Source organism: Pistacia vera, unplaced genomic scaffold (assembly GCF_008641045.1).
Source record: "Pistacia vera cultivar Batoury unplaced genomic scaffold, PisVer_v2 Contig23, whole genome shotgun sequence".
Taxonomy (NCBI): Eukaryota; Viridiplantae; Streptophyta; class Magnoliopsida; order Sapindales; family Anacardiaceae; genus Pistacia; species Pistacia vera.
Genome location: NW_022196035.1, coordinates 765286 through 779017, shown reverse-complemented (window position 1 = coordinate 779017; position 13732 = coordinate 765286). Strand labels below are relative to the sequence as shown.

The following is a 13732-nucleotide window of genomic DNA, read 5'->3' as shown; positions in this document are numbered from 1 at the left end:
TGAGGTTGAGCTTTATGCGTTTATACGGCCCTGCAATTACCCAAATCTACCTAAACATGAAGCATTCAATCAGAAACTGATTATTTCAGTATCTTAATACCAATATTTACAACTCACGAGGAGCACTGGGGTCTGGAGATTCAAGAAAAAAAGTACTAAAAATGTAAAAACTCCTGCTCAAAAACTCCACTACGCCACGATACTGCCAGTCTGCCAAGTGCCAAATAGTGAACATGAGGCGTTATTTTTAAACCACCTTTCACTCCCTATAAAACAGCTGGACCGAAGGTTCCCCCAGGTGGCAGAATATCCGGTGGCATAGTCGGTGGCGGATCAATATTCGGCGGAGTAAAAGGCGGTGGGATGATATCCGGAGGTGGGTCAGGTGGAAGTTTATCCGGTGGTGGTGGTCGGGGCGTGCCTGGCGGAGGTAAAGGATTATCAGGAGGCGTATGTGGTGAAGGTGAGGGCGGAACGGGGTAATCTGGGCCAGGGATAGTAGTGATTTCTGGTGGAATAGGATCTATCTCTGTATCTGGAATCCTGGGAATTTCAGATGGAAAAGGACTCGGTTGATAGTCCGGATCTTTAGAAGGGAATTCTGCTGGGGTTTTTCCCAGAAACTCTGGTGTAGCGGAGGCGGCAACATTGGCAACCGAAAGACGCAGTTTGTTTCTTGCGTTTCCGAGACGTCTAGTGGTGATCCCGTACTTATGCGGCATTGCGGCAGAAGAAAGTGCGAGAATTAATGGAGTTTTAGGTGTGGATGGACACAACGGGATCGCTTTTCTCATGAGGTTTGATGAGATTGCAGAGACAGTAGTGTTGGACATTTTTCTCTTCGGGAACGATGAGCAAATCAACCTAGAAATAAACCACGTACTTGAATGATTATATCGTGGAAGGATGACACGTAGGACCAGGTGTCACTGAGATGACAAGTGTACGCCTAGCATGCAGAATACCCACTGTTTCTGTTTTGTTTCTTGTTTAAAACTCGGTCAAACAAAAGAAAAACTTCATATACTTATGCTACATACTAAATGGAAGTATGGAACTACATAAAATGTTATGCGGCAAGTCGCAGGTTAAAACTTCTTCCAATTTTGTTCTCTATGTATTTCAATTTCACTAACATATATATATTCCAGATTCGTTTTCTGATGTATATGGGCAAAATTAGGAGCTTGATCGAAGTCAGAAGTTCTCTCCAAATATAGGTTTATACGGCCCTGTCGGGTTAACCGATTTAACAGAGACTCGGAGCCTTCGTAGGGTCGGATATCCAATTTCACAATTCACCTAAACCCTAGATTTGCAATTTGCAAGACCTAGAGCCTTCATAGGGCCGAGAATCCAATTTCACAATTCATCTAAACCCTAGATTTACAATTTGCAATCTGTGAGTAGAAGGTGGCCAGGATTTTGGGGGTTTTCAAAAGGAAGTGTGGTGAGTTGAAAGATGGCGATGGAGGTGATTTTTGGTGAGTGAAACATCCGAGAAATGCAAAAGTTTCATGAGAGTGAACAAGAGTAGGGGTGAGCACGGGTAATGGGTAGAACCGGAACCTACAGGTAGAATCGAAACCGGAACCGACATTATGCGGGTAGGTTTCGGTTCCATTTATTGGAACCGACATTGTGCGATTGTGGTTCCTACAAGTTCCGGAATCAGAACCTGAGAAAAGAACCTGAAGCGGGTACTCGGATTGGAACCTGCTTGTGTTTTGGTTTTGATTGAGAAATTTTATATAAATTGTGATGAACTGATTGAATTTAAGTGTTGCCTAGAGATTAGATGATTTATGAGTCACATTGGACACAAATGAATGAGTAATCAAAAGTTGGAAACTACTAAATGTAGGTTTCCTTAATTTGTTAGGGGTGTATTTGTAAACTTTTGAGGTATTTTTGTCAATTTTTAAAGTAATATGGGGGTAATTGATTTCTTACGGGGTACCCGGGTAAAGATTGAGAACCTGCATTTCAGGTTCTGGTTCCTTGAATTTAAGAACCGAAACCGACAGGTTCTGGTTCCAGTTCCTGTTTTTGGGAACCTGCACTGTGCGGTTCCCTTGAAAAATGTAGGATACTCGAAACTACTCACCCCTAAACATGAGAGGGTAGATGGGTTTTGGTCAGGAAGCTGAGGGGAATATTTTCGTGCTGATGGGGAGGGTTGTCGACGCTGGCGATGGTTCGATTTCAGCCAGATCTTGGGCAAATTTACTAGAGAATGGCTCAAAGGATGATTGAGATTGCATTTGGTGCCACTGCCACCAACCAGTTAATCGTCAATTGCATTTGGAGTGTGTTTGTTGGATTTCAAACCTATAGGGACTTAAGTGTAAGTTTCATGGGTGTATTTGCTGAATTTTAAACTTGTAGACTCGTTGATGTAATTGGTTTGACCCGTCAGTCAAATTGATTAAACTGGTCAATGACCCACCGGTCAAACCAATTAAACCGGTCAACCTGACAACTTTGTCGAGTTTCACCTTGGGTTAGTTATTAAAACATTAGTTTATAGTTACGATTACAAATTATTATACATGTGAACTAATTTACTCGAAACTATTAAAACTGAAATCAATTAGCTACAATATTTCGCCAAACATTATCACAGGACTCAAAACTTAAACATTGCAGGTAAATGATCACTTCTATAGAAAAACAAAATTATATTCTATAAATAACGAGATTATTTTATTTTATTTTTTTTAACAAGTTTTACAACTGAAAAAATTTGGTATTCTTCATTGACGATCAATTAAAAACCTCCATTATTTTGTAGCTTCAATGAAAGATTACCAAGATTTACTATATAAACTAATTTATTTTAAGCATTGCCATAGGTAATATAGGAGAAAAATAAACATTCTTATAGAAACTGCATGATACAAGATTTCTAGAAAAAGATATGAACAAAATGTGGAGACTAAATATCTGGAGGCACAGGTGGACGTGGTTGCGGCGGCACCTGTGGGGACGACACTTAATCTGCTGGAGAGGGAGGCGGTGCCTCATCTGGAGGTTTGGGCTGTGGATTTTGGGGCAGTTTCACTGGAACGTCAGGAAACGGTGGTGTAGGCAAGGTGGACCTGGAAACACCAGGCCTAGGTTTGGGTCCGGTCCAAGCGGCGAAGCATCACGTGTAGTTGCGGTGGTCAATTCTGGTGGTGTAAGATCTCCCCCAGCTTGAGCACCAGCAGTCTTGGGGATGTCTAGCCACCAAGGTTTTGGCGTCGAATCGGTCTGTGTTTGATTAATTGATTGTGAGGTTGGAACTGAAATGAGAAATTTCGCGTAGTTGTAAAGGTGATGTTGTCAGGATTTCATAATGATTGTAGGGTGTATTATTTAAAAGATTTTAAATTTGGATCATTATTAATAAAAATAATTATTAAAATTTTTATTTAATTAATAATTCAAAAATTTTTAAAAATTAATTGAAATGTACCAGAATATCTTTCATCATTCAAAAAAAAGAAAAAAAAAAAGGTAGTAAATATAATACAGTTGTATCTTAAAGAAAAGAAACAATGTGGAATCGTGGAAATAAATGTTTATGATTATGTGATAAGGGACTTTTATAAAGTAATTCATAAAAAATTCTGGCTTTACAGAAACTAAAAATACTTTTATGTTCAAAGTGCCTTCCATCGTGAAAATTGAAACATCATTTTCAATCTAAATTAATGCCTTTTATTATTATTATTTTCTCTTGAGAGTCCAGACATCCCAAAAACTGGGACTCATATGGAAGATCATCTTATTTATATTATTTTAATGATAGAATTAATTGTTTAATTATGAATACTTTTTTTTTATTTAGTTGGTTGTCCACTCATCACCATGAATATATATAAAGAAAAAATAAGGAAAATTATGAGCAGGGCTTTACCCAGCAATTAAAAGATTTTCTTTAAAAAAAAAAATTGGGTTCTCCTAAGGTGACAGAGTTAGTACAGAATGACATGAAAGTGTCCTCGTGTCTTCAAAGAGATTCGTTTGGAAGCCAACTTGGAAAAAATAAGGTTTGAAAGAGAAGCAGAGGAGCTTTAGGAAACACAAACACAGACCAAAAGGATGAAAAGTTGGACGCGCTCACTCTTTTTAAAAGAGCAGCGTGTCTTCACACGCCACACGAGACCAAAGACAAGACAACGACATGCTACCTCTGTACTGGACTTTCATGTGTCAAGCACCGTAGGGCCACCGCTCCCCGCCCACGCCCCTTCTCAGCAATTGACTACACCTCCACATTTCTTACTATTTCAGAATTTTCTCGATTGGAATTTTTATTTTTATTTTTATTTTGGTACTATAAATTCATACAATTTCCATCACCGGTTTAATTACTTTCTATATTTCTCAAACTATGTAATAATTCTTAACTCATTTTTATTTAATATGGAATGACAAAATTTTCTCCACCCACTTTTATATTTGATATAGACTAACATCACTTTTCAAATTATTATTTTTATTTGACGTTTGATTGCATTCTTTTTTTGTTTTAAGGTGAATTAATATAACGAGTACTAATTTGGAGAATTCATACCATGGATAAAAATATAAACTTTATATGAAACTTTTTGTCATAATTTAGATATTTTCAAACTATCTAAAAATTAATCTACAAGATCATACATAAGTATGTTATTAAGAATAATATGATAAATATAAAGCATATATAGATTAATAAAAAAAAATCAAGTTATTATAACATAAATTTTTAAAAGATTTCATAACCGATAGTTCATGTCTTCATGATAAACCAATAGTTTCAATTTAAAATTGTATAATTGATATTAAAAAAAAATTAATTTTAATTTCTCATCTAAATTCATCTAATTATATAGAACTATTATTAAATTAATGTGATATTAAAATATGATATATTATTAGTTATTTTTAGTTTTACCTAACATTTCACACGCTCTACGCAGTGCGAGTGGAATAAAACAAGGTTGGAATGACCAAAACCATAGGTAGTAGATAGAGAGACAAAAAAAGACAGAAAATGAGAGGAAACAAAAGAAGAGGCTGCTACTGTGATAGTTGATAATACGAAACAAAACAAAACACAACCAAACAAAGAAAGGAAGAATAATAAAGTTCTCTTTTTTACCTACACTCCATTCAAAAGTTTCGAAACCCCTTTCTTTCTTTTTTCTATCTCTCTGTTTGTCTGTCGTCTGTCTCTGTGTACTTTGAAATCAACAGTTGCCTAGATACATACATAGATAGTGTTTAGATCCGTCTCTTTGTAAAAGAGTTTTTGTTTTTCCTTTAATACAGCACGCTTCTTACTCCTTACTTCACGGGGTCCATCAAGATTTCATCTGGGTCATCCTTGTTTTTTTCTCCTGTGCCTTCTTTTTCTTGATACATATATCAGTTTTATCATACTCTCAAGCTTTTTGTTTTGTTTTGTTTTTGTTTTTGTTTTCCTTAAATAAAGATAGGGCTTTTGTTTTGTTTTCTTTCGTTTCCTTTTTCGTATTTGATATATTGAGAGATGCAATCGGATAGGTCCGGTTCTGTTTTATCGATAACTCAGAGAAGTCAGTCTTTGGCAGCTAGTGATACTCGAGGCAAGCACAGAATACAAGCTGAACTTAAACGCCTTGAGCAAGAAGCTAGATTCTTAGAGGTTAGTTCTTATATACTGTTTCATTCTTATTGTTTTTTTATTTTGCTTATAAAAGAGAGAAATGGGAATCTTGTAATGGATAATTGTATGGCACTAACCTGTGCATTGTTTATGATCGGAGGGTAAAATGGTTAAATCTTTTTTTATTTGGATTTCATAGTTGAAGTTACAATTCAGTGGTTAACAGAATTGGTGTGTTTAATTTGTGGAAATGAATGCAGAGGTAGTTTATTATCTACTGGTTTTCAATTTTCATTGATTTAAAAAAACAGTACTGAGCTAGGCAAATTGGTTACTGCTTAGTTTATTGCTGAGGTTATACTTGTTTGGTGGATCGGTTGTTTTGGTTTATTGATATCCTGTATTCGCATGAGAATACAGGATTCTTATGTGGACCTTGGCTGTAGGTATTGTTCATGCAATATTGTGTGGCCCAGTGACATTTTTTTTATTAGGCCTAGAAAGTAAGGATTGTTTCATTTATGCGACTTTAAGTCTTTCCAGAAGTGAATTTTTAATGCTTAAATTTCTTGATTGTGACAAGTTTTATTTGAAATTTATGTAAAATCACTTCTGGTTAGGTTTGTTCCGTAGTATTCAAGTAAACAATAAAGCAAGTATCTTATTTCTCTGGTGACTCTTTACCCAATATGAGGAAGCTCAGTTGGCTTTGCTATAGGAATAGTGGAATACTATAGAAGGTAGTCTTGGCAAACAGCTGGTAATTTTTAATTTATGATAATTTACAAGGGCATCCTTCTTTCAGTTAGAATCAATTTCTTTAACATGCCCAAATTTATAATTGAAGTACACCTTTTTCCCCCTAGAATCGAGCAATGAATTTTATGAGCTTGCAGTTTGGTTGTTAACTCTCACATTGTATTATTGCAGTGCTTGCCCATAAATTTTGGTCTTCTTGAATCTGGGTCTGGCTTATTTTCAGTTTTCATAGGATTCTTCATTTTTCATGCCCTTTTGTGACAATCATATTATGTATATGCTCAACATGTATTTGTCTCCAAGGATTAGGGAAAACTACTGCAGGCCGGAGTTTAGAAAAAACAATTATGATTCTTTTCTCATGGACTTTTTGTTTTTACTAAAAATAGAAAAGATTATATCTGGTGCACATGTGAAGCCAACTGTCTTTCACTATAAAACCCGTCTGCTTAACATTGAATATGTTTGAGTTTTCTCTGGAAGAGTTAATTTTTATTTTGAGGTCAGAATTAAGTTATTAATGTGTATAATTGTTTAATAAGATATTGTTTCATTTTACTAAGAAAACTAATGAGTAAAGCAATCAGTAGACTAGATATCCACAAAGAGATAAAAGGTAACAATTCTATCTTCGAAGAGGTCACAAATAAGTGATTATTAGAATTGAGCAAGAATGGTATGGGCTTCCTGGCTGTGAGTATTGGGAGAGCATAGTGTGGCATAAGATCAGTAAAATGAAAAGTTATCAAATGTCTTTTGTAGATTTATTGTTTTCGGAAAGAAGGAAAAGTTGTATATAGACAGGAATGTGTAACTTCATTGGCTGAGGAATTTCAAAATTTTGGAAGCATAATTTCAGGGATGTGGTAAAACCCTCCGCACCCCAACAGGGCATCACCAGCATGGAAAATTAGAGTTCTCTTCTATGTACTCTTGTTTGTGCAGGCATTATGTAGATATTTTTGTGCACCAAGTAGATCAACCTGAAGTGTACTCTCATCCACATTCATCTTTCCAGTTATAAACAAAAATCAGAACAGTATTTTATATCTATATGAACGAATAATTTGGGATAAGGGAAATCTTCTCCTTTCTTTTCTAATCTCATCCATTTCTTTTTCCAGACAGTTTCCACTGATCGGTTATCCCATCTTTTACAAGACTATATTCTGTCAACTAGGGTAGTGTTTAGCCATAGAGGTTCTCCTGTAAAATTTATATAGGTATTGGGGTTCAGCAAAAGATCTTCCTACACTTGAATTTTCATGTACTCTTGAGACAGTTGCTCTCTGCCTTAGATGGTATATCTTCATGGTTGAGAGCATTTGAGGATTCTACTCAATCTTCTGTTGACAGAAGGGGGTTTAGGTTACCATATCGCCATGGAGAAAAATATTAGAGGCTCTGGACTCAGTTTCTTTCCAGGGAAGGTGGGCAAGTCACCTCATTGAGAAAAGGAGGCTTCTGTTTCATGTAGCCCTCAGAATTCAAAACACATGGATCAATGAGACTGGCTGACTATTAAAGTTACGTTGGAAGTGAATGGGCACCAAAACTTCTGAAATTTAATGTTTTTCTAAGAACAGGTTTGATATCATTGCTACTGAAAACCAAGGGGTTGCTCTGGTTTTTCAGAAAACATTGAAAATCAGTATTTTCATGTTTAGGGGGCATACTTTGCATTCAACTTCTTTGAGTGACATAGAATCCAGAGAAGGAATCAAAATAACTGTTGCTTTCCATGTTTGAGAGAACCCTGTTTCCACCTGAAAGTCATATTGCCATTTCTCGTTTGGCTATCATATTATGTGTTCTTCAGTGATGCAATTTCAATTGCTATACATAGATCCTCCTTGAATAGTTGTCAGTTCCTTTACCTCCTATGTTGTAGGCAATTTGAGAGGTTTAAGGCAGACTAGATGATTGAGTTTTTGTCTGTGAAGAGAACTATTTGTGGTTATCACCGTAAGAAAGTGGTGTGCCAGGCAGAACAAAAATCTGTAGGAATTTTTCAGAGACATTGAATGATTTCTATTTGGTCTTCAGTAATTAATTTCATGAGTTTTACGTTCGTTATACTATAATGCTAACATATCAGAAGCAAAGCAAGTCTGTCACCTTATTAACTGATATTATGCTCTGTTTTAAAATAACTAGATGAAGTAGCAAAGTAATTTTAATCGACACTATGATGCAGGAAGAGCTGGAAGAACTTGACAGAATGGAGAAGGCCTCAATGGCATGCAAGGAGTAAGTATGATAATAAAATCATTTTTATTGGATGATTCAATTGTTGTTCAAGAACTTTTTAGATTACTATCAATCTGCAAGCTAATTTTTGTTTTTTATGTGCCAGAATGCTGTGTAATGTGGAAGCTAGACCAGATCCTCTACTTCCAGTGTAATATAAAATATAAAATTCATTCCTTTATTATTATTATTATTATGTTTTTGTCATCTTTTAACTAATTTTGACAATTTCTGAGATTCCTATTTATCCTGGCTTGACAGAACAACTGGTCCTTTAAATCCATTATGGGATCGGTGGTTTGAAGGACCTCAGGAGTCAAAAGGTTGCAGATGCTGGATTCTCTGATGATTTCGCACCCTTTTTATCATACACCTGATTTCAAGCAATTACTTCCTTTATCATTCATACATCGAGGCTTCAGATTACATGTTACAGTTGCAAATCTATACTTTCTGTCATTGATAAATGTTTAATTAAAAGCTTCATTGTGCAGAGGGTTACAATTTTTTGAAGCTTATTCTGCATCGGCACTTGTCAATGTAATGCTTCATAGTTCATTGTGTAGATGATGGCTATTCTATAGCATCTCTCTTTCTGAACAACATAATTTTTTCAGGCAAATCAAAATGAAGAAGAGAATGTACAAATTTTTCAACAAAGGGTAACTCGTACAGTAAGTTTACAAAAATATGCATCTCTTTACACATCATTAAAGCCTGAGATGCAAAGTAATGAGATGCTTCAATGTGTACTGTGTAGAACATGACAAATTTTCAATATCCAATCAAAATGTGAAAACAATCTGCAAATTTATCAGGAAAGGCTGTTACAGAGTTACATGGTACAGAAAACATGCTTCTTACTCATCCTTGAACCCCCGCATATGTGAATGATGAACCTTCTCCTTGGTTAATTTCTTCCCCTTTTCAACTTGGGGATTTTCCGGTAACCCGCTGGCTAATCCACTCTAGACCATCATACAACCCATCTCCAGTAAGTGCACTGCAGGCTTGGATGTGCCAATCATGATTCTTGATGCTGTGAAGAGAAAGAGCATCGGTGATTTCAGCTGGGGTCATGGCATCCTTGAGGTCTTGTTTATTTGCAAAGATAAGGACAACTGAATGTTGTAACTCGTCATGCCCAAGAAGCCTGAAGAGTTCATCCTTCATAATGGAAATCCTGGCTCTATCAGTGCTGTCTATAACCACAACCACAGCATGAGTACCACGATAATAAGTCGCCCATGATGTTCTTAGCCTTTCTTGTCCACCAACATCCCAGGCCTGACACAAACAACATTGGTAAATAAGCATGCGTAGGCACCAAGTTTTATACAAACTACATTGGACATAGTAGAAAGGGTAAAGATTACAATGAAATATGAAGGAAATAACAAACCTATCTACCCTAATACAAACTTTATCAAAACAAGACCCACAAATTTGACCAATAAAAAACTTTAAAAGTGTTACTTCTAAGCCTTAGATTCTTCCCTCTGATATAAAATAGTTGGTACCATATTAAATCCATTAATCAGCCAAATTAATATTATTGTCCTGCAATTAATATTGTAAGGCATACTACAAAAAATGTTGCTTTTGTAAATACAGATTACTTGAAAAACAAAATTTTCTCATTATTAGCAAACCACCTGGTGGTTTATATATGTATTTAATTGGATAGGAGAATTTACTAGTTCTATTAAGGCAGCAATGACATGCATAAAATTCCGTTCCATGTTCAGCTCATCATCATCTGTGTAAAAGAGACCCAAGCACTCAAACAACATCAGAACAGTGTCCCCAGTTTACAACTAAAAGTTCTTTCAACCATCTAGAACTCCTCGACCCACCCCACCTTTCTGGGGAGTAAGTATAAAACCAACAGAAACAAGGACAGTTAGCACTAAATCAACAGTATGTTTAAATATGCCATACACTATACTTGATCTTGGTAAACATATTCACTATGGAACAAATTAAACAAAAATACACACTCCATCACTTTGAAAAATGTGGCAGATTATATTAGCCACTTTGTCACAGCTTATTGAAACCTTTACCAAATCTAAATAACAATATGGATTCTCAGCGATACTTCTTGTTACATGATACAATTGCATTTTTAGGTGGGCCTGGCACAGCATTCTTAATAGCTAGATATCATGAAGAGCAAATATTCTCCTTCAGTGAAAGAAATCAACAATCTATGGAACAAAGGCATGTAAGGCTAAATTACCTATGCTAGTTAACTCCATAAACTCCATGGGGTTGGGTAGAGATAAAAGCCCTTGATTTCATTTAAGAGGTAAAGGGTTCAAATCCCTTCGGGGCCATCTACTTGAGATATTACATCGCATTGAAAATAGCACTCAATTTAGAACTTGGTGAACATGAAGTGAAGGTCAAGGGATTTCTAGGTATCAAAAAATAGAAAAATAAAATAAAATAAATAAAAAATAACTGCATCACAATCATTCAAGTCTTTCTTTTCACTAACATTTAAACCCCAACCTTCTGAGTGAGATAAGATTTATATAGCAATGCCATACATGTCATACATGGCAGACCTTTCAAACATTTGGCACTTCAAATACTTTTCAGCTTTGTTAACTAATCAATCTAAATAACGGCAATTTAAAAAATCTCACATCGGAAACAATGCAACAGAAGGAGACAAGAACCTGAGAAACAATGAGGTTGGACAAATTGAGACAAATGTTGACACTGGTTCATTTCATTTTGAGATGCACGTCTAACAATGAATATTTTCAAAAAATCAAAACAGGGAAGCTTGAAGTCGTTTACAACAAAGCATAATTCCGGAGGAATAAGAATTTCGCAAAATTCCAGTATGAAATCTTAAAAATATATCCAAAATTTCAAGAAGGCAGCCTAATGTATCGACTTCTTTAACCTATTAGATGTTAATCCTCCTCCTCAGTTTACTACCATATTAATCCTCCTCCTCAGTTTACTACCATATCAATCTGCATCCAAAATTTCCCTTCTCTTAACAATCTTGTAAATAAATTTATGCAGTCCCCAGCAAAGGAGTTCTAAATATAGCATCTTAAAAAGGGCATTAGCATCCAGACTTTATCTGCCTACCCTAACCCAAAACTAGAGTATAAATCACAATAAATGATGAGAAACCTTAGTATAGAGCAACTCTGATAATCTCAACTAATTGAAACAATTAGGGCAAACCCAAACTTAGCTTGAGGGACCATTTGAACAATCAAGGAACTAACTGAATGTTCTCAAACCAACAAGCATAATGAAAAAGACAAATTCCAATTCACGTATTCCACCTTTTGTCCTTTAACAATATATATAGACCCACGCAATTCACACAAAGAGGATCAACCATAATGCACTTCTTTCCTTTTATTTATACGCAAATAATAAGTTGGAAATTTCTGAACTCTAAACTTATCATGAAGCCCAAAAAACAAGTTTACACCCATATTAACAAATTACTTCATCCCAACTTATTATAAATTGAATAAGAAAATTAAAAAGAACGTAAAAAAAAATAAAAAAAAATGAAGCTTTGCTGTCATAAACGCACCTCAAATCGAATGTTCTTATAAACAAGCTCCTCAACGTTGCTACCAACGGTAGGGTGGGTGGTTACAACATCACCTAAGTGCAACTTGTAAAGCGTCGTCGTTTTCCCGGCATTATCCAACCCTACAATCACAATCTTGTAATCCTTTCCCGGAAAAAACATGAACCAAAACTTGGATAATAGCGCTCCCATGATTTCCCCTTTCAATACCTGAAAAATCAAATTATTTGAACACTGAATTACAAAAATTAAACTATTGAATAATAATTTTCTTGCGGAACTCGTAGTAATAAAACGAAATCGATTTGAAGAAGGATCTAAATGAGATGATTGGCGAATGAATATATACAAACGGAGGGTTGCGATGGAACCTGGACAGAGAGATTTTGGGACGATGAAATGGACGGCGGTGATAGATTGGAGGAGATTGAAACGTGATTGAGAGAATTGCGATAAAGATCTATTTGTTTTGCAAATGATAAAAGTGTTGGGAATAATTTATAATTTTATATATATTTATAATTTACGACATCGAACCGTTGAAGGAGAAGAAATCCAAGAGAAAGTGAACTTCGTTTGTGTTTGGGCCACCCGGGTGGGTTACGTGTCAGTGGACCAGTTTATTTATTTATTTATTTATCGGGTAATACGAAGCCCATCAATATTTTATTAATTTTTTCTTCCAAATACAATGTAATAATTTATAATAGATTTCATCTATCCAACAATAAGTTTGATTAATCAATTATAAACTGTCGGCTTTATGTGAGAAAATTAATAAGAAGAATTTATTAGTCTATCTTTATTATTATTTATTTATTTAATTTTAACAGCAATTCAAGATTCATAATAGGAGGATATTGTAGAGAATTCTTTAATGTTTCCAAATTTATCCCAAAAATTTATAATCAGGATAATAATTCACTTTTTATCAAATAGATCTCAAAGTTTGAAAATTATATCATAAATACCCCTTTGTTCTAACTCCAATATACTACCGTTTGTGATAAATAGGAAAAATGATAACTTTGATCTTATAATAATGGGTAGGGGTAAAATGGTTACTTTATTCTATAATAAAGCGTTTTGTAAACCAAACCGACCATGCAATGCAACAAGATTTGGTCAAAGGGGTTTATGTGACAAAGTGTTGAAACTTGGAGGGTTCGTGTCACTTGATAAGGTAAAGGGGTATCATGATATTTGTCAAACTTTGAGGATCCACGAAAAAGCTGTGAAAGTTATCATCCTAGTATAAATTTGAAAACTTTAAGGTAGTCTATGATGTTCTCCTACTGATAATATTCGCCATAAAAAAATGCTTCATATAAAACATAAATGAAATTTAATTTATAATATTCAACATAATTTTTGTAAGTATCACCGTCGATCTCATCTTTAAGAGATTTTTTTTTTTCATTTATAGTTTTTTAAATCTATAATTAATTTACACTGAAAATAGTTTTGTGAAAAAAAAGTTTTACATGACTGAAAATCCATTCCTAATAAATATTTAATAATTTAGT

General features: G+C 34.9%; 3 protein-coding genes across 4 annotated transcripts; 1 reads left to right on the top strand and 2 right to left on the bottom strand.

Moving 5' to 3' along the window:
- Positions 1–266: 266 nt before the first annotated feature.
- Positions 267–722, bottom strand: LOC116131169 (vegetative cell wall protein gp1-like). The gene has a single exon (XM_031416809.1). The coding sequence runs from the start codon at positions 720–722 to the stop codon at positions 267–269; it is 456 nt and encodes a 151-aa protein (XP_031272669.1).
- A 4366-nt stretch (positions 723–5088) lies between these two features.
- Positions 5089–9304, top strand: LOC116131120 (guanine nucleotide-binding protein subunit gamma 1). Of its 2 annotated transcripts, XR_004128211.1 has the most exons (5): positions 5089–5659; positions 8577–8629; positions 8736–8780; positions 8891–9169; positions 9247–9304. XR_004128211.1 is itself a non-coding variant. In XM_031416755.1 (4 exons), the coding sequence occupies exons 1-4, from the start codon at positions 5525–5527 to the stop codon at positions 8973–8975; spliced, it is 318 nt and encodes a 105-aa protein (XP_031272615.1). In that variant the 5' UTR covers positions 5089–5524; the 3' UTR covers positions 8976–9255. The 2 variants fall into 2 exon arrangements, 1 of the variants encoding a protein (XP_031272615.1); XM_031416755.1 differs by having other exon boundaries at positions 8891–9255.
- LOC116131119 (ADP-ribosylation factor-like protein 5) lies at positions 9258–12730 on the bottom strand. Its single transcript, XM_031416754.1, has 3 exons — positions 12578–12730; positions 12207–12416; positions 9258–9916 (listed from the first exon to the last, which is right to left on the bottom strand). The coding sequence occupies exons 2-3, from the start codon at positions 12396–12398 to the stop codon at positions 9557–9559; spliced, it is 552 nt and encodes a 183-aa protein (XP_031272614.1). The 5' UTR covers positions 12399–12416; positions 12578–12730; the 3' UTR covers positions 9258–9556.
- Between the last annotated feature and the right edge of the window lie 1002 nt (positions 12731–13732).

Bases quoted from the DNA above. Each gene is read 5' to 3' on its own strand.
- LOC116131169 (XM_031416809.1), bottom strand. From the start codon at position 722: ATGCCGCATAAGTACGGGATCACCACTAGACGTCTCGGAAACGCAAGA.
- LOC116131120 (XM_031416755.1), top strand. From the start codon at position 5,525: ATGCAATCGGATAGGTCCGGTTCTGTTTTATCGATAACTCAGAGAAGT. The intron at 5,660-8,576 runs GTTAGTTCTTAT...ACTATGATGCAG, and splicing joins AAGAAGCTAGATTCTTAGAG to GAAGAGCTGGAAGAACTTGA. The intron at 8,630-8,735 runs GTAAGTATGATA...TTTATGTGCCAG, and splicing joins GCCTCAATGGCATGCAAGGA to AATGCTGTGTAATGTGGAAG.
- LOC116131119 (XM_031416754.1), bottom strand. From the start codon at position 12,398: ATGGGAGCGCTATTATCCAAGTTTTGGTTCATGTTTTTTCCGGGAAAG. The intron at 9,917-12,206 runs GTGCGTTTATGA...TGTTTGTGTCAG, and splicing joins ATAAGAACATTCGATTTGAG to GCCTGGGATGTTGGTGGACA.